Source organism: Chiloscyllium punctatum, chromosome 42, assembly GCF_047496795.1.
Source record: "Chiloscyllium punctatum isolate Juve2018m chromosome 42, sChiPun1.3, whole genome shotgun sequence".
Lineage (NCBI taxonomy): Eukaryota > Metazoa > Chordata > Chondrichthyes > Orectolobiformes > Hemiscylliidae > Chiloscyllium > Chiloscyllium punctatum.
The window spans coordinates 48,951,699-48,972,673 of NC_092780.1; the positions used below are offsets into that span (position 1 = coordinate 48,951,699).

Below are 20,975 nucleotides of genomic sequence, written 5' to 3' on the forward strand. Positions count from 1 at the left end.
TCTTTTTAAAAGCCTCCCATATATCCAATGTGAATTTCCCTTCAAACAGCTGCTCCCAATCTATATTCCCCAGCTCTTGCCGAATTTTGCTATAGTTGGCCTTCCCCCAGTTTAGCTCTTCCTTTCAGACCATCTTCATCTTTGTCCATGAGTATTCTAAAACTTATGGAATTGTGATCACTATTCCCAAAGTAATCCCCTACTGAAACTTCACCCACCTGGCCCGGCTCATTCCCCAACACCAGGTCCAGTATGGCCCCTTCCTGAGTTGGACTAGTTACATACTGCTCTAGAAAACCCTCTGGATGCTCCTGATAGTGTTAGAGGTCTAGATGGAGCAGAATCTAAGTGATCCCAGGCAACGTTGGGCAAATTAAAATCTCCCATCACCAGCGCACTGTTGCTCCTACATCTTTCCATAATTTGTTAACATATTTGTACCTCCTCTCACGCTCACTGTTGGGAGGCCTGTAGTACAGCCCCAACATCGTTACTGCACCCTTCCTCTTTCTGAGCTCTGCCCATATTGCCTCACTGCTCGTGTCCTCCATAGTGCCCTCCTTCAGCACAGCTGTGATATCCTCTCTGACCAGTAATGTAACTCCTCCACCCCTTTTACCGCCCTCTCTAACCCGCCTGAAGCATCGATATTCTGGGATATTTAGTTACCAGTCATGCCTTTCCCTCAAGTCTCTAACAGCAATAACATCATACTCCTAGGCACTAATCCAAGCCCGAAGTTCATCTGTCTGACCTACTACACTTCTTGCATCAAATCAAATACATCTCAGACCACCAGTCCCCTTATGTTCATCATCTTACCTATTCTTACCTTTAGTCATGCTGACTTCATTAGCTAGTTCCTTACATGCTTTAGTTACTACCACCTTCCTGTCCACTAACCTCCACATTTGGTTCCCATTTCCCCCTCCCCCACCTCTCACTTTAGTTTAAACCCTCTCGAACAGCATTAGTAAAAGACCCCCAAAGGACATTGGTTCCAGTCCTGCCCCGATGTAGACCATCTAATTTGTAACAGTCCCACCTCCCCCCGGAACCGATCCCAATTTCCCATTGGTACTATGGCACTGGTAGCAATCCTGAAATTGTTACCTCTGAGGTCCTACTTTTTAATTTGGCTCCTAACTCCCTAAATTCTGTTTGTAGTACTTTATCCTGTTTATCACTTATATCATTGGTGCCTATACACATCACTTCAGCTGGCTGTTCACCCTTCCCCTTCAGAATGTCCTGCAGCCGATCTGAGACATCCCTGACTCATACACCTGGGAGACAACATACCATTCAGGAGTCTCTTTCTCGACCACAGAACTGCCTGTCTACTTCCCTTACAATTGAATACCCTATGACTATAGCCCTTCCACTCTTTTGCCTGCCCTACTGTACAGCAGAGCCAGTCACGGTACCATGAACCTGGCGACTGCAGCCTTCCCCTGGTGAGTGATCTGCACTGCCTTCCTGCTCTTTCTCTGCCTTTCGGTCACCCGTTCCTTTCTACCTCAGCAATCTGTGACCACCTCAGTATCGTGGATGCTCCAAAGTGAGTCCATCTGCAGCTCCATGACCATCATGTGGTCAAGCAAGAGTTGCAGCTGGACACACTTCCTGCATGTGGAGGAGTCAGGGACATCAGCCCCGTCCCTGAGCTCCCACATTGAGCAAGAGGAGCAGAACACCGGTCTGAGATCTGCCATTTTTGTTCTTAAGCTTAACTTAGTCTTAATGTAGATAAACGAAAAATGAAAGAAAAGCTTTTACCAATTGCATGATTTAAAAAAACAGAAAAAGCCTTACCTCATCAACACAGAGTCCTTTTCTTCCGTTAGAGGTGGAGAGCAGGTGGGAGACTCTAGCCGTGTAGTGTCTTGGGTTCAGCCGCGCTGCCCAAATATGTCACTCAACTTCCCAGAGTGCAATTCGACCGCTCCCACTCAGCTCCTCACTCGGTCGCTCCTCCTGAAAATGGAGGCTTGACACTAAAGGTAAGTCCCTTTCAAGGGGGAAATTTACCTTCCTGGCAGCTCCCTGGTCCTCTCTCTCTCTCGCTCCTCCAGAAAATGGAGGAATTCATTTTGCAATAAAGTCTTATGGTCCTACTCCACAACCACCTGATTAAGGAGCAGTGCTCTGAAAGCTAGTGCTTCCAAATAAGCCTGTTGGACTATAACCTGGTGTTGTGTGTTTTTTAAACTTTTAAGTGTAATTGTACCAGCCTCCACCACTTCCTCTGGCAGTTCATTCCATACACGCACCACCCTTTGCCCCTTGGGCCTCTTTTAAATGTTTCCCCTCTCACCCTAAACCTATACCCTCTAGTTTTGTACACCTTTACCCTGGAAAAATGACTGTGGTTATTTATCCTATTCATGCCCCTCATGATTTCATAAACTTCTCTAATGTGTTCCCTCAGCCTCCAATACTCCAGGGAAAATAGCTCCTTGATGGGCTGAATGGCCTGCTTCCACATGAAGGATTTTATGATTTCTAGCAGGAAGAACAGATACAAATCATAACGTGTACACACAGATGTGAATCCCATGTTTTCCCTCTTCAAAAGTGTGCAAAGCAACCACAAAGGTTTTGTTTAAAATGTTGTTCGTACTTAGACTTCCAACGTTTACCCAAGAGATATTCAATCATTGCTCGGCAGGTACCACAAAAATCAGCATCCTTCCTTCTAACCTTGAACGCTGACCAGTATATTAACTCATAAAACAGACCTGCTCTCAGAGCTCTGATAGAAGAGGAAGTATTTGGATTACAAATTTGGATTACAAATCATCTGCCAGTGCATCTTCAATGACTGGAAATTGTATGAAATAGATAAACGTTGCAACAATTCAAAGAGAGAGAGAGCAGGAGTCTGGCATGGCGATAAGGTTCAGCTTTGATCACACAGGGTGGACTCAGGTCAAATGACCGACATGTTCCTGCTCCTATTTTCAATAGGTTTCCATTGTACTCATTTACCTGGGGAAATATTTGAAAAATTAGTTGCAAGTACAAAGCACAGCACTAATGTTGCACTGCATTATAGAATGAATTAAGTCCTTTAAACTTCCTGGATCTCCATTCCTGATTTGCTCAGAAGATTAAGTCTACATAGTCCAAACCAAGCCCCTAATGATCACTGCATAACACTGTTACATTTCTCACCGGCCGTCTTGATTTCCAATTCGGGATGACAGGAGGTTCTGCACTCTTAAAAAACATCTCATTGAAGCAGAGTGGTGGTTTTTGAAGTTAGGTTTGAGGGATATTGTTACTATGATAAAATAAAGCAGAAAATGTGAAACACTCAACACGTCAGGAAGGAATTGTAGAGAAACGTGGTTCACATATGTGCTCTGTCACTCCTTATGGATAATAGGTCTCATAAAGAGAACTTGTTTAATTCATCACTAATTATCCCTCAACTGGATCAGCACAAGACTCACGAGAAAATAAACATCTGTTTTACTGAGGAAATAATGGACATAAAAAATTCCTACAAAATGAGATGGAAATTAGTTTGCTCAATCCCAAAGGAAAAGACCAATCTACAAAACGGAAGATCTTTAGTGCAATATAAAAGTTTTTATTCAGTCCATGCATACCACATACATACCATGATTGATTCAGTAACATTCCATTTACTTAAATAAATTGGAGAACAAAAATATTTAGCAAACACCCTCCCTTCCGTCCACCTCATGCTATACTGCAGTATTGGACAGAATACAGTGGGACATGGAATGCCAGGAGAAACAGGTTTGTGCAGGATAGCAATAGGAACCCCCCTCTAAAACTAAAATTCCCTCCCTAATGGTGTTGTGGGTGAAGAAGGCAGCTCAGTGCCACTACCACCTTCTCATGGGCAACTAGGGACAGGCAATACATACTGGTCAGCTAGCAGTACCCATGAATAAAAACACATTGTACAGCCTTAACTGGTCAATCACTTCCAAAAATTGAGAGCATTGGCTCACCACTCCATAGCACAAATTCAGAGATTGTGTTGCCCCTTTCCATATTAAAAAACTTACTCTGTCCAAATTAACAGAGTGACCAGGTTTACAGAAGGACACAGACCCTGCACAGCTCCCAGCATGCTCCCCTCAAAACCCCCACCAAGGACGCTGAAGCAGAGTACACTAACTCTTGATTTTCTCTCTTCGGCCATTTCCCTAAAGGTCAAAAATCAAACATAGTCCAACAGGTTTATTTGAAATTGCCAGGTTTCGGAGCTCTGCTCCTTCCTCAGGCATGGCCATTTCAATTTCAAAAAAAAACCTGTTGGACTATAACCTGGCCTTGTTTCACTTTTGACCTTGTCCACCCCAGCATCCTCATTATTATAAACAGTCAACCTTCACATATCAACCAAAATGGTGATTCAGAGGCTAATGACCACCACTGCAGGGCCACTCTTGCCTTCTCACAGACCATCTATCAGAGGTTAATGGACAGCAGATTGCCTGGCTGATCATTCTTCCTGCCTCTGCACCCCCTCCTCCCCGTCATTCCACCCACTCTCGCCCAATCACATGCTGATCATACAAACTGCTGCTCTCCTGCCACCTTCTGGCCAAAACAAGGAGTGAAACCCTGGTGCCTTGAGGTCAATGCAACTTGCCTGCACACCCATACACACTGGACAATTCTGAACTAATTGTAGTGTTTCAAATACACAACTTGGCTTTCTCAACTTCCAAACACATTCCCTTAAAATTAAGCTGGTGTACTGCAAACGTGTAGAATCTAGTCTGGCATTGTGGAATTAACTGAATTACCCCCCTATTTTATGGAGGCAGAAAGCACTTAGTTAACATTGAATAATTGGTTTATCATTTTTCCTTGTTGTGTCCAATATTTGGGCTCAGTTCATATACCAGAAGTACAAAGTTCAGTCCCCGGGCACTACAGGGTCATTTAACAGTGAGATAAGAAAGTACATTTTCATACAAATGTTAACTAAAACCTGGAACTCTTGCCACAATTTGGCAAAACAAAGGTCAATTAAGGAAGAGTATTAAGGGATACACAGCAAAGGCAGGTAAAGTCAAGTTAAGGTACAGACCAGCCATGATCTGCTAAAATGGCTCAAGGGACTGAATAGCCTTCTCTTATTATTGTGCTCCCAGCATGCAAAATGCTCTTCAAAAGGATAGGAATCTGGCAATGATGTCCAGACCTTCCTTTCACCTCCATGATCATTCTTGACAAATTCCTACTCTTAGTTTGTGTTCACAGCTGACCCAGAAGTGGCCTATAAACTGGGCTGGTATCCAGTATTTTTCACTTTCTGGCAAGATGTGGTAAGCCAGTACAGGGCAGGGTCATTCCTGCTCCATGTAACAAGTGAAAGAGGTGTATTAAAATATAAATATTAACATAAGCTCACCAGACAGAATGTGAGTCTCGTTTGGTTTGGGTGTTCATTCATGGCTAACATGAAAACATCCAAGCGTCGGATATCAATTTTCCACATGAACAAAATAACATCACCTTTATTCTGGGAACAGAACTAGAGAGTCCAGACCTGGATGAAAACAGTCACAGGACAAATATATTTAATTTCCATATTCCTGTCAACTGGGCCCGAGTATGCGATATTACATCCAGAACTCTTGTTTCAATGAGAAGTTCAGCAACTGGATTGAATGGATTGTCTGACTGCGCGTATTCAGAGAGACAGCACAACTTGGTAGGCCGCATCCTAAACCTGAAGGTCAACCTTCACATTCCACTTCAACACGCCCACTAACAAGGGCAACCTATACCCAAGAAACACAGAGATTTTTAAGATATGCCACTGTATTCATTTCTTCTTTCCTTGACAGGATTGTTTCATCTGGGAAGGATGGCACCTGCAAATACACTGATATTTTTCAGTTAGCAATTTGCCAGTGTAGTTACTGGCTATCGACAGCCACTGTTGGTTGCCCACATGGAGCCAATGTGGGGCAAGAGGTCAGTAAACAGGATTGAGAACACAGCCAACTCACCAGCTGACCTTGTCCATCACTGAGATTGTTCTCAGCTTCACAGGCTGATGGGTTGGATCATTAAAGTGACAAGAGATGACCAGGCTCCTGTATTACCGAAAGGCACCCATGCCTACATCTGGATAGTTTCAAGTTAATTTGCAAAATCCTATTCCTAAAATCACTGGATATTGATTGAGTGGGAAGTGCACCAAAGTGGTTACAGTGGACAGAAGTTGACCCTTCTAGGAGAACTGAAACATTTCTAATTCTGAATAGGTGCTTCAGAGGCAGGTCCAACATTGGGTACATGTCAAAATATCTATTTGAACAAAGGAACTGCTGCGCACCTTTAACTGGAGCCAGACCTAATATAGCAGCAGCAACATCTCTACCACATGCCAAGGGGATATTTTTCAACCTCTCATTTTTTGTCTCTATTTAAAGCAACTGCTGGCATAAGGTTTGGTTGTGGGAATGATGCTCACTCTGTGGTTTTAAGTGACTTTTCTTCCTGAAAGATTTATTGGTTGACTGTTCAACGAGTGCTAATCTTACTTTTGCCTGAAGTCCAAATGTGAAATTCCAGTAAAATAAGGACAAGGCGGAAGGAGGTTGAAACAAAGGTGAAGAATCTCTGACAAATGTTTTCCTCCCAAATGCAGGACTATCCTAATGTGGCCGTCTCCAAGTTCAGCTTTGATCAGTGATGAGTCCATCACACACCTTGCTGAACACTTTCTATCAGCCAGGCCTGTCCCTGACAGGCTTCTTTGCCTGTTGTGATTTCCCTACTCAGTATTTTCAATGCACCTTCAGCACAAACCTGAACCAAGCCAACCCAAAGCTCCTAATCTACTCCTTAGTGTTGTGTTGTGCAATGACAGCCTGCGTTGCTAAAACCAGTTCACTCATGACACCAGCCAACAAGGGAATCAGTAAACTACTCCTGTAAACAGATAAAGACAACAGTCGGAGATAAATTTAATGGAGGTCTGCATTGATGACCATCTGGAAATTGGGAGATAAAACCATGGATCAGTGAAGTACCCATCCACAAGTACCACAGTAAAGTCCCGAACAGAGTCTACTGTTAGGCTTGTGGCTGACTGTAAATCAACAGCTCAAACTCAAGGTTTCATATCCAGCTCTGTTTGAAGTTGGCAAGTTAGAGTGGGGTTGGATGAGATGGCATCCAGTCCCAATGCCACTCTGTCGAGTTTCATGCAGAATCGAGGGTGGGATGTAGAGTAAGAGGGAGGAAAATTAATTTTGCCAAGTGTTTTTTTTTAAAGTGGCAGGTGGGGAGCCTGCTGTATAAATTGCTGATTATTATCCAGGTGCCCTGAGGTTACTTTTTTTTCTCCATGAAATCAAACATTTCAATTTGATGTGGGTTGAAGCTCTGGCAAGGAAGCAGTCTCCTCCCCTCCTCCAGGTAGCTGGGTGTTCTACATTGCTTTCACTTTGATCTGCTTCATTTTCATCTGACGTTTCTCCAGCTTCTTCTGCTCCCGGCGAAGAGCAGCCTCCTGCAATGGGAGAACACACCAACACATCAGCTAGAGGGACAGAGGGGAAAGGAAAACCTGCAGCAAACCTCACACATCAGTGACTATCGAACCGAGGCTGAGAAGGGACACCAATAGTGACAGCAAAGTGATCAACTCTTCACTGTTAAAAATCACACAACACCAGGTTATAGTCCACCAGGTTTAATTGGAAGCACTAGCTTTCAGAGCACTGCTTCTTTATCAGGTTACACACAACTTTATCAGGCGCTCCAAAAACTAGTGTGCTTCCAATGAAACCTGTTGGACTATAACCTGGTGTTGTGTGATTTTTAACTTTGTCCACCCCAGTCCAACACCAGCTCCTCCACATCAGAACACCTCACCGCCCTTTGACATGACTGGCAAGTCACTGGTAAATACTGGCATAGCCAGCAACACACACATCCCATGAATGATGAACTTTCAAAATGTTACCAGTTACCAAGTTGTATGGATCCATAAATTATTCCTAAGAATGAATGAAATAAATCAGGTGGAGTAGACCTTTCAGCCCCCAGTCCCTTTGAATCAAAAAGGTCATAGCTGATTGGATTGCAACTTCAAGAGCCACCTAGTTTTCATAACCTTCCATCCCCTTGCTCAACAAGAATCTCTACTTCAGCCTTAAAAATATTCAAGAACTCTGCTCCCACCACCTTTTCAAGGAGATAGTTGCAAAGACTCTCAACCTCTCCCACAGAAACAATTTGATCCAATGTCAGTTTTAAAATGGGCACACCCTGATTTTTAAACTTGACCCCTAGGTTTTAGATTTTCCCAGAGGAAACATTCTCTTCACAACCATGCCGTCACGATCCTTCAGGATTTTAAATGTTGCCATCAAGTCACTAATTACTCAGCTAAACTCCAGCAGACACAGTACAAGCTTAACCTGTCCAGAAACGCACCATTTTAGGTGTAGTCCAATAAACCGCATTAACATCCTTCTTTTAAGGTGACCAATACAGTGCACAGTACTCCAGATGCGGTCTCACCAGTCCCCTCTATAAGTGAAGCATAACCTCCCTGTTGTGTTCAATTCCCCTCCTGATAAATGGCAACATTCTATTAGCTTTCCGAATTGCTTGTGGGAGCTACATTCTAACTATTTGTGGTTCAAGTATCAGGATACCCAGATCCCTCTCCATACCACAGCAAACTTCCACCATTTAAATAAGACTCGCTTTTTGTTCTCTCCACCAAAAGTTGGCCACTTCACATTTTCCTGCATTATACCCAAATAATCACATTTTTTGTCCGCTCATTTAACCTTTTTTTTGTAACCTTCTGCCCTTTTCATAGCTTAGCTTCCAACCTATTTTTGTGTTGTCAACAAGTTTGGCAAACATATCTTCTGTCCCTTCATTAAATAATTTATGTAAATTGTGAACAGTTGAGGTTCCTGCAGCACATTTTGCCAACCTGAAAAAGACACATGAACACCACCACTGTGCTTTCTATTAGCCAGCCAGGCTTCTAGCCATGCCAACCTGCTATCCCCTACATTACAGATTATTAGGAAGAGTCAGGGCAGCATCAAATGTTAACTCTGCCTCGAACTGTATCTCAGTTGGGAGCACCTGACACCATCGCAGGGTATGCATTGCTACTCCCCATCTAAATCCAAGAACACAGTAACCCTGCTATAACAGACTTGCCCTATGCTTCAGTTGTACTTTCAGCAGGTTTCTCTCCTCCAATATACACACACACACTGAAGCAGCAAGCTCATGTCAAATACATTTTGGCTTTATGATGGGCAAACTGGTAAGAACCTTCAGATTAGGAAAGGTAGACTCATGACAGCACAGCAGGGTCTACAATTGACCAGGTTTCTGGTTCAAATCCTCTCTGTCTGGTGATGTCAGCCAGGAGCATCCAACTCAGCCACTTTGCTGTGAAGTGACAAGACAAAGGTATAAGGCCCATAAATGATGAGACAGAGACCACAGAAACTCACCCGAGATGGATTTGAATGAAGCTGTGAGAAACGAAAAGCAAAACGAGTGACTGACAAGGTTGGAGCAGGTCCAGAAGGATTTTGTACCTCAAGTCGGCGCTGTTTCTCAGGGTCCTCCTCATTCATGATCCTTTCTTTCTCTGCTCGCTTCTTCTCCTCCCTGCGTGTTTGCGCAGCCTCTTGACGTTGTGCATGCGTCATCTTTAGAAAGTTCTCCTCCACACGAGCACGATTCTTATCAGCTTTTATTTTACCCTGGATGAGGGGTGATGGTGGAATGAAAGAAAATCAAATACTTACTTACACACAGCACTTAGGAGCAAAGGAAACCTAAACCAAACAGACAACAGTTCAAGGTAGCAGTTCATCATCACCTTCTCAAAAGTAACTAGTGACAGGCAATAAATGCTGGCCCAGCCAGTGAATCCCTCCTCTCATAAACAAATAAAGAGAAGTGGAAGCGATGGTTGGAGAAGGAGGGGTCAAGGTAGTATAAAAGGAGGTGGAAGAGTACCTTTAATGTCAATTAAGTACATAATCGCTGTTAGATATTTATGGTCATTCTATCTTCGACAGGACAAGTGCAAATACATGTTTATCAACTTCAAAGTAAGCAGATTTGTTTGACAAAGTCATTGAGGGTTGAAGCATGTAAATGAAAGTGAGGGATTAACTAAGTGGTACTATACAACCTCAATGCTATTGTAAACAGCAGTCATGTGGGGAAGGGAGGGGAGGGAGAATGTGGTGGTGGAATCAGAGTGGATATGCAAGCGAGCGAACTACAAATTGGTCTCTCCAGCCTAACAGAATACTGGACGATTGTGAAAGTAACTAGTCTTGCTGGGGCAGTTGTGCATTGAGAACAATGAAGCAAAACACGTGAAATGTGCTCTCACCTCTCTATTCAGACGATACTTCTTTGCTTTGTCAATGCTGTGAATAACCATATTCATTAACGGTAACAAGGACTCCATATCCTTTGGAGAAGTGTTGCCGGTTCCAGGCACTGCGCAGAATAAACATGCATCAAGGTCTAACCTCGATCACAGTCAATCACTTTATACAGCCAGAAACAGCTTCATGGCTTAAAATATCCAAACTGGACGGACTTGATCTCAGGACTGGCCTGAATTTCCAGGACCTGCCGTTTGGCCCATCGCGTCCAAAGCTTTATCATCCATCAATACAATCTTTATTATTCAATTGTTCCCATTTTAATTTACAAGGTTGAAATGTCGATTTCTGGATGTAGAAGAGTCATAGTGGATGTGAAATGTTAACTCTGTTTCTCTCTCCACAGAAAGTGCCAGATCGGAGTTTGTATTTCTATTTCAGATTTCCAGCATCCTCAGTATTTTGCTTTTATTTTCCCCTTAACTGTAGACAGGCTGCACAAACATCTTCCCCAATAACTTACCATTAAATGTAAACAGGAGGGTCTTTTTAGTGTCAGGCAGCTTGAGGGGCTGACCCTCTCTAAACAAAAAGGGGAGGAAAAAAGAATTAAAGAGGCACAGAGGAAGCTTCCTCCTAACTGTATGAACAAGGGACACGCTGCTAAATATTCCACATTTAGTCAAACTATAAACATATAGTAACTAAAACATATAGTAACTAAAACATATAGTAACTAAAACATATTGATTTTAATTTAGTGCAGCAACAATTCATTACCCCTTTGCTTCTCCCACCAAAACTGAAAGGTTTGAGGCATTGTCACTAGTCGCAAACACAAGCTCTGCACCATGGCATTCCAGTGATTTTTATTTTCTGACCTCCCATTAGAAGTCAAGAGGATTTCTAGTCTTAAGAAAAAATGAAAAGTCATCAAGGCATGAATACAGATTTGGAGTTTACAATTTGAGCAGCCATGATGTTAAGAAGTGATGAAATAGGAACGGTGGGCTGAATGACCGATTCATGCTGTTGGTTTGTAGGATTAATGTAGCAGCAATCTAGACCAGGGTCCTCAGGGGCATGCTTGCTTCCTAAAGGTGTTATCGGCTCCAGATTTCACAGACAAACAGTAACATCCAGTCCTTCTCCCAAGACCGTGAGCCAAAATACAGATTGGTCAAATTGCCTGATAGCAGCACATCACCAGGAACCTGGATAACAGTTTCCAGGCTAAGTCAGGGATTCAGAAGCTCATGGTAGTCCCCCACTGCTGCCCCCAGACAGATTAGCTTACTATGGTTCACCCCCATCCCTGCACCCATCCCAAATTTCAAACTGTTTCAGAATGCCCCTGGACCCTCCACCAAGCGCTTTGAACATGTCAGCGTTGCTCCACCCACGTTGTGAGTGAACACACTTCCCTCCCCCCACCTCCCCCCCCCCCCAAACACCTCACAATATTCCAGAATCAATTCCAAAATCCTTAAGAGTTCACATAAATAATTCATGCTGATCTCAGCAATACCTACTCTTGAATAATTTTAGCCCCAGAGAACTGGTCCGAGAAATGAACAGACTCAATCTTGTCAGCGTGGCTGGACAGGAAATGCACCATCTGGGATCAGCAAAAGAAACAACCAGATATTTGAACAGACAATAAGTTCTAGAAAATAGCTAAGAGACAGGACTCTTATGAAAAACTATCGCTGTATAAACTGAAGCATGGATTGACTGGCACAGAGGAGGCACTGACTACTAAGGTATCGGTCACACAATGAGTTGGATACTGCACTTTCACAACTGTAGCCTGAGCACAAAATTGTATTGTAATAGATTCAGTGGGGTGAACCATTTTGCTGTATAGAACGCTGCTATAAAAAAGACAGTTCCCAGTTTGCAATGACATAGCAAACAGAGAAAGGATAGAGCAATTGTGGGGAATCAGCTCACCAGATTAGGGCAGGACCCCCATTAACAGGTACATAGAGAGGGAGCTTTAATCTGCTTCTCAGCTGCATGGTACCTGCCCAGAAGTGTTTCAAACAAAAAGGAAAATGTATTTAATGTTGGAATTCTGAAATAAAAGCAGAAAATGTTGAAAATCCAGCTGGTACCTGGGGCAGCATAGGGCTCAGTGGTTAGCACTGCTGCCTCACAACGCCAGGGACCCAGGTTCAATTCCAGCCTCTGGCAACTGTCCATGTGGAGTTTGTGCATTCTCCCCCTTTATGTGTGGGTTTTCTCCGGGTGCTCCGGTTTCCTCCCACAATCCGAAAGATGTGCAGGTCAGGTGAATTGGCCATGCTAAGCTGCCCATAATGTTAGGTGCATTAGTCAGGGGTAAATATAGGATAGGGGAATGGGTCTGGGTGGGTTACTCTTTGGAAGATCAGTGTGGACTTGTTGGGCCGAAGGGCCTGTTTCCATACTGTTGGGAATCTAATCTAATCACACCTGTAAATTAAGCAGAGAATCTTTGTTGAATCCATACAAGTTCAGTACTTAACTCTCACACAATTTACCTGACAAAGGAGCAGCGCTCCAAAAGCTTTTGATATCAAATAGATCTGTTGGACGATAACCTGATGTTGTGAGACTTCTGACTTCACACACAATTCAATACACTCACCCTGTTGTCTAGGATACCTTCGGTTACCTCACCCATCTCAGACAGGATCGATAAGGAATCAGGAAGCCCAAATTTAATCCCTGACTTGGGCTTATCGCTGCAAAACTCACTCTAGAAGAGAAAGGAGAAGTGTGTTTAAAAGCTCTTTGACAAACAGCAATCACAATCACTCAGGTAACAATTGGAGGGCCAGAGGTTATTCTTGGAGTAAGTTTTTAGTCATTAACAGAACAGAAATAAACACATCAATCAGGGAAGGGTTGATGGCAACCATTTTTCCTGCCATTGATGAAGTGTCAGTGTAAAAAGGGATATTAAATTTACCTTCTGATTGCCAGCAGTATTGATGTTATTTCAGAAAGTTTACATGTGCACAGTGCAGGTTAAGCTCAAACGTTAGGACCACAAAACCCAAGGCAATAATGGAGGTTGAACCAAGTTACCATAGCCATGCTCCCACTCTAATGGCTCTCAGTTCTGACTAATGGGTCACATCAAATGTTCAAGCTTTGAAATGGGATCCCAGTGGGATTACGTTTAGGAAGCACTCGGCTAGCGTCTATGTTTATCTGTTAACTATCTGTGCTTTCAGCAATAATTAAACGGCAATATTCTCAATGATTGCCATCCTTTCCTCCACAGGAAGATAACTGGATTTTCGACAATGTTAAACTTGTGATTTGCAGTAATATTAGGTTAGCCCTCTCGATTCCCTGCAGCAATTCAGTTAGGTTGTGGCTAATATACACCATAACTCCATTGTTGAGATAGGTGTAAGGGAGGAAAAGCATTACCCAACAAACATCTGTCAACGCTTGTGTCTTGAAAGCACTGAACTGTTAGTAATGGTGTACCAGTTACAATGATGAAATCTCAACTTCTGAAACATAAAATTTGTGCTAACTGCATCAGGGTTTAATACATCACATGGTGATGGCATACACTACCAGCCTGAATCCATGCATTCATGCCCGTTTACCAAATGCTATAAGCTATCCATCAAAAATTACAGCACTCAGGATGGTCTATTATTACGTACCAAATCCTGCATCTCCTTCTGCATCCGGACCATGGTCTTCCGTGATCCAATAGCAAACACATAGGTGTCCATGTCTTCCTCATTCATTGTCACTTTGATTTGCTACAGAGGGAATCAAAACAAAATCTCATTTCCACTAAGTTTGTTTTGTCTCACTTCTACTGCCGCCATAAGATAGACACATTCATATTGCAAAGCAATGGTAGGTGGGAGACAGGAAGACAGGTCAGCAAAGTAAGAGAGGCAGAGGGAATGAGACTGTGAAGTAAATTATATTGAACAGTGGAGCAGGCTTCAGGCTTACTCCTGCTCCACTGTGTTATCGTACGTACCACTTGATCACTGGCTGGCCTCATCATCCTTGCAAGTACGTTTAACAAATCCTGCCGCTTCAAAAACTAGAAAAGAAGTTACATGTGGTTACAATAGCAGGCAAACAAACTTTTCTCATCTGCAGGGAACCACATGTTGCACAGATGTGCTTTGTATACCTTCCCCATGATTGATTACTACCAATGTATTCTAGACCACGTCCATTTATGCTCTTCACCATTGCTTTTAGATTTTCATTCACAGGTTAACCAATTCCAGCTGCAATGCTAACCTAGTTTTCCTCACTAACTGTTGATACATTCAAGGTGGTGATATGGAGAGTACAGGGCCAATGTATTCAAATAAAGGGACAGGGTAAGCCAAATGAATCCAGCAATCCCTGGATTTTGACGATGTACAGGACTGGATAGAGAAAAAGGGAGGCTCATAGCAGATAGCAAGAGCTCACAACAACAGAAGCTCCAGAAGAGTATAGAACTTGAAATCAGTGAGGGGAATGAGATGCGCATAGGAATCAGGGAGAGGAGCTGCAATACGATTAAAGAAATAGCATAGACAGAGAGGACATTCTGGCAGTTTGAAAGTAGACAAAATTCCCAGGAACAGATTAAATGTATCCCAAGCGGCTGAGAGGCAAAAGCTTATGCTCGAAACATTGACTCTCCTGCTCCTTGGATGCTGCCTGATAGGATAGGCTGGATAGAGTGGGTCTATTTTCACTGGAGTCTAGGAGTTTGAGGAGTGATGTTATAGAGGTTTATAAAATCCTGAGGTGTATAGATAAGGTGAATAGTAAAGGTCTATTCCCTTGGGTGGGTGAGTTCAAAACTAGGCAGCGTATTTTTAAGGTGAGAGGAGAAAGATTTAAAAGGGACCTGAGCGACAACTTTTTCCACACAGGCTGGTTCATGTGTGACATGAGCTGCCAGAGGACGTGCGAGAGGCAGGTCCAGTTACAACATTTAAGACATTTGGAAGGTACATGAATATGAAAGGTTTTTTAGAGGGATATGGGCCAAAGGCAGGCAAGCGGGATTAGTTTTGGAAAACTTGATCAGCATAGACAATGGACCGAAGGGTCTGTTTCTGTGCTGTATGACCCTCTGCCCTGTGTATTTCCAATGTCTTGTGTTATTTCAGATAGCCAACATTTGTGGTTAGATTTAATCCTTTACCTCACTTCAAATAAATGCCTTTTGCCCTGAAGAACATTTCAATCAATGTGATCTTTCATATTTAAGAATATTTGATTTTAACTGAGTCCTTTATCTGTGGTTTATAATTTCTCAGTCCATCTGATAAAACCACAAATTCAGAGCAAGTGCACTGATTGACATTGAGTCCACCTTCCCCAGATGTTCTTCATGCCGATGATAATCAAATTTGAAGTCAAGTAGAACAAAAGAATACTTAACATGTGAATTGTGGAAATCCAAAGAACAGTGTATTCACTTTGTTCACAACTTAAATCCCTGATCTCGAGGCCTTAAAGGTTAGATTCAAGCAGGTTCCCATACCTTTAGCTGAATGAGCATTCCCTCACAGCACACGCGCCCCGAGCACCACAAGTTGTAGATATGTTCATTTTCCTGGGTCAGTTTCCCTGTGCTGATGGGTTCTTTATTGATCCCATCATCACCTGCAAGCAAATAAAATCTCATCAGTTGCTATACTTTGCAACAAACACTCCCACCTTCCCATCCATTCCAGCAGAGGGAACTGTTAATGGAAAACCATTCAAACATTGGCCTATTATCACTCTAACCAATCAAAACCACTGCCTATTCAAAGTGCATCTACTGATTTGTCATTCTACCAAGTGCAGTACTGATCCACAGTGTTTGGACGGATCCAATCTGAATATCACTAAGCTACTGTCTCGCTTAGAAAATTTCATTTGATGCCTGCTGCCCTGGCTGAGGAAGGCCTAGGAAAAAGAAAAGACCACTGTGGTGACTGCTCCTGGTCATCGTTAAATGGTCAGCTTGGTTCAGTTCCTGAATCCTCGAGATGTGGAGCCTGGGCCCTCCTGTGTTACAGGACACTGCGCTGCACAGTTGCTCACCTGAAAGTGGTGGTGACACCTGCAGAGCTTCACAGGACAAGCACTAGCACTGTGGCCACTGATCAGCTCACCGACAACAGAACAAAACCCTGAGCAAACAGCTTGTCATTCAGGCACTCACCAACAAGGGAAAAGTTAGTCTCCAGCAGTTCTTTGTGAGAGTTGAACCATGCAGTAGCCAGCCTGCTGTTTTTGTTTTTGCCTATGATGTAGTTCATGATGTAAGCCAACAGGCCTGTCACCATCAGAATCTCCATGTAGTAGCTTTCCCAGCTGTTCTGCAGATGATGCGGGACCTAACCGAGGTCAGGAGGACAACAAACAGAAATGTGAACTGGTGTATGAAAGACAATACACTCAACTCAATTGCAATAATCTGCAGGATCCCAGCACCAACCCCAAACCCTTGGAAATACATTCGTACCTCAGCATCACCTTCAGCTCTGACTCCTGGGATCTCTGTTCTGTGTCTTATGTTCTGTTCTCTAACCAAAAGACCGCGGCAGCAACCTTGGTGTTGCTAGGTAACGTGCAACTCAAGCCAGCCAAAATTCTGCCCTTGTGCATTTTCTACACAGGACTTTTTTTTAAGTGATGTACTTGAAGGCCAGTGACATCGAGCTGTTTTTGTCCCCCACAAGGAAACTGCAGTGTCGGAATTGGCGGCCTAGCTGGGATCAGCTACAAATGTGGTTTGGGGTGCCTCCCAGCTAATACACCATGTTCCTTTACCAAACTGCAATTTCCCTGTGGGTCACTCAATTACTAGCAGAGACAACATGTGGTGTGATTGTCTCTGGGTACTTACATTAACAATTTTAATCGGATCTTTGCTTCTGCTGGAAGGTCTGTCCACCTCCTCGTAGCCTTCAAATTCTTCATCATCAAATGGCTCTCCTTCTGCATCTCCTTCCTGTTTCGTTAAAAAATTGTATTTTCAGAGAAAAACCCATTTACCACAAAGTTTAATTTTCCCTTTTTTGTCATTTGTGCAAATGGGGCTGAAAACGAGGTTTTTGGGTTTATAGCATAGACCCATTAGATTATTATGGTGTTTAATTTTACTCAAATAAAATTACTGTATTGTTAATAAACTTAAATATTTTGTTTGAATGAAAAACTGATGCTGAAAATTGATCATTTGCAAACTCTGGAGTTGGTTATTCAAAAAATCTGGTTAGGCACCATTGGGTCAATTGCAGTTTTTAAAATTACCGTGTTGTAAATACAGAGGTAGAAAGGCTGATTTAGTTCAGCTGTCTGTTTCTGTCAACTAAGCAAGAGTGAGGACTGCAGATGCTGGCGATCAGAGTCAAGATTAGAGTGGTGCTGGAAAAGCACAGCAGGTCAGGCAGCATCCGAGGAGCAGGAAAATCGACGTTTTAGGCAAAAGCCCTTCATCAGGAATGAGCTCAGGATGCTGCTTGACCTGCTTTGCTTTTCCAGCACAACTCTAATCTTGACCCTTGTCTGTTTTCGGTGTCATCTTTACAATGTTGTTTCTGCCACCGGCTGGGCGGAAATGTTGCCACATGAATGAACACAAATCTACATTCATTCATAAGTCATACTTTATGAAGAAAAGTGCTAATCTAAATTCTTTACCCTATAACTACCTGCTTAGTTTTTCTTTTCACTCTGTCTTTCGTTCATTTCATCATGGTAGCGTTTAGTGCCAACGGAATTGCTCATTTCACTATGTGCATACCAACAAGCTATTAAATCTGGTTCCTTTGAGGGGAGTGAGTGAATGGAGATGTAAGAGAGTGATATCATAGTCAAATCCATTGCCCATCTCACCTGTTAAACAGCTGTGGGCTACTAGATAGTGATGCGTAGTCACAATCTGGCTCATTTTTCTGGGTCCAGATATGCAGGGTCAGCGTCATACCCTAACTGCTTGATGTTGGTATGTTGGATCAATACAAAGCAAAACTGGCTTTGCACCGCTTCAGCTTCTAATTCAAGGCAAGCTTATGAAGAACCAACTTCGCCTAGATTGCTGGGAACGCAGGTATTTCATATGTTTGATGGAGAGGTAATGCTCTCCCTACATTATCCTGGTAGATGAGGAACAGTGCGACTGGCCACTTCCAGGATGCTTTAAAAAATCCGCTGTGCTCTTCCCACATCTCTCGGTGCTGGGAGTCAGCTTCAGTTTTGAGAACTTATAGTGATAGATTTCCATAAGAGCAATTGGAGTTGACACCAATCAGCTACTTAATGGTGGAATAGGCTGTGACCAAATGGCCAGCTCATCCCTCACTTCAGGATCAGCCAATAAATTGAACAATGCTTTTGCATTACCACAGCAGCACTAATATTGTAAACAAATCATCAATTCATGCAGCAGCTTGGGTGGGAAAGGAAGCACTGGCTCAGTATGGAATTGGATAAGGGTAAGAGGAATTGGAACCGCATATTGTAATCAAATATGGTGTATATCAACTATAACTGGGAAAAAAAAATCAAGTTACTACAAAGTTTTGCACTGACAATAACAAACAAAACTCGGAAAATAATCCTCATTGACCAAAACAGAACTTCAGAACTTAAAGCAATTATTAAAATATAATTACAGCCTGGCCAGAAAAGTTAATGAAATCACTGGGTGGGAAGGATCAGAGAGAGAGAATTGTATTAATTAGAGACAGCACTAGAACACAGGACTTAAATAGTGAAGTGGTCCTTAAAGACGCCCCTTTGCATTAGATAGTGGAAGGATTGATCACATTACTGAGACTGCTATAGAGTGAAGCTAAGACTTTGTTCAAATAAGAGCTCAAGCCTTTTCAGATTATTACGGATAATGATGGGCAAATAATATGATTGTTTTCACTCCACTACATACTGGTATCGAGAGACTGGTTTCAGTATCAGAAATAAAAAGGGCAGGAGCAACTCCTTTCTGCAATTTGGCAAAAATACAGAAGCTGGTGTTGAAAGTTCTCATGAACCCTTTACAGAATTTGATGATTGGTCAAAAACGAGGAACATTAAGCATTTAGGGATGTGGAGAGTAGGATTAGACATCAAGTGACTGATGTGGTGGAGAACACTCTGACTCTCCAACATTTGCCGTTCTCACTTTCTCCACGTTGGTGAATGGAAAGGCATGCATGTGTTCTGGAACATAATATTACCACAGCCTTTCCTGTTACAATGAACAGGCAGCAAAGCACTGTGTAAAAGAGGAACAAGAGGAACTTTGAGTTGCTCAACCAGTCAAAAAAATCATGGCTGACTTCATGTTAACCTCAATTCTACATTTCTGCAAAAGAGAAAAAACAGAGTGTTTGTGTTTTGGATCTTCAGCACCCACCGTTCTTCATTAAATTCTGCATTCCAACATACTATTAATAATCTACCATCCGGTTGGTACTCAAAAATCTATCCCTGCCTTAAAAATATCTAAAGATTCTGCATCCACTGTCTTTTGGGGAAGAGAATTCCAAATGCTCTCAATCCTCAGGAGAAATTGTTGCATTATTTTTCTTACAGGGGCAATCTCTTATTTTTAAACTGTGACTGGTAGTTCTAGATTCTCCCACAATAAGAAATATCTTTTCCACATACGCTCGAATAAGTTCCCTCAGGATCTTACATGGATCAATGCTGTATATTGTAGAACAGCAAAAACCTTGGTTCAATATTTCTGCATGCAAAAAAGAAATATAGGCACTTCTCGGCAGTCCCAGGGTGTGTCACTTACTCCTGCCACATCTGAGTCCTCAAAGTCTTCCTGGTTTTCATCTTGATCCTCCACTTCTACGGTTGCCTCTTCCTCATCATCTTGAACAGTAGTGACCTTCTGAAGAGTTTCCTGGGGTACATCCTCACTTGTGTCTTCAAACTCTGCAAAGTCATTGTCATCATAATCAGCAATGTCATCGGTGTCCTCAAAGTCTTCAAACTTGCCAGCTGCAAGCCCACAGCTCAGCAAGAGATGAAACAGAAGGTAAAACTGCATGATGCTTCAGTCTGAAAGAAAACAAAGCTTCAGAACACAACAGCAAAAAAAATGCATGCAACACAGCAGGTTCTTAAGTGTACTGTAAGATCAGTCTTTCAATTATGGTATCAATGATCCACATCACCATGTTAGCCACCTCAATTCTACTTCCCCATTGCACTTGTGTAACAACAAGTTGTCGATCTCAGTTGATATTTTCTATTGGCTGTAAGTCACATGACTAGTTTTGGGTAGGGTGCAAACAATCAGAAATCCATTTGCCTTTATGTGACACTATTCCTCAGTGGCTGAGTTCTAAGCTTAAGTTTGTACCCACAGGATGAAATCAATCAACATTCTCACACGCTGAATGCTGGAAAAAGTGTGATCCAAGCTACAGATCTTGCAACATCTTTGAGGGACTGTTTTTATTGAGCTCAAAGGAAAGCTCAGTCTGCCGCTAACCTGTGAACTCAGTACTGTTTATGCTCATCTGACCTGTAGCTAGCTTTGCTCAAGATGTCCCAATGCCTTGAAAACAAAAATCTTGATCTTCA

At 42.6% G+C, this 20,975-nt stretch overlaps 1 protein-coding gene across 1 annotated transcript; it reads right to left on the minus strand.

The window, feature by feature from the left end:
* Positions 1-3,577: 3,577 nt before the first annotated feature.
* Positions 3,578-20,463, minus strand: LOC140465943 (PAT complex subunit CCDC47-like). Its single transcript, XM_072561928.1, has 12 exons — positions 20,179-20,463; positions 17,275-17,379; positions 16,588-16,762; positions 15,919-16,040; positions 14,401-14,466; positions 14,069-14,170; positions 13,030-13,140; positions 11,930-12,015; positions 10,921-10,979; positions 10,400-10,509; positions 9,588-9,755; positions 3,578-7,519 (listed from the first exon to the last, which is right to left on the minus strand). Exons 1-12 carry the CDS (start codon positions 20,434-20,436, stop codon positions 7,439-7,441), a joined length of 1,443 nt encoding a protein of 480 aa, XP_072418029.1. The 5' UTR covers positions 20,437-20,463; the 3' UTR covers positions 3,578-7,438.
* Positions 20,464-20,975: the final 512 nt, after the last annotated feature.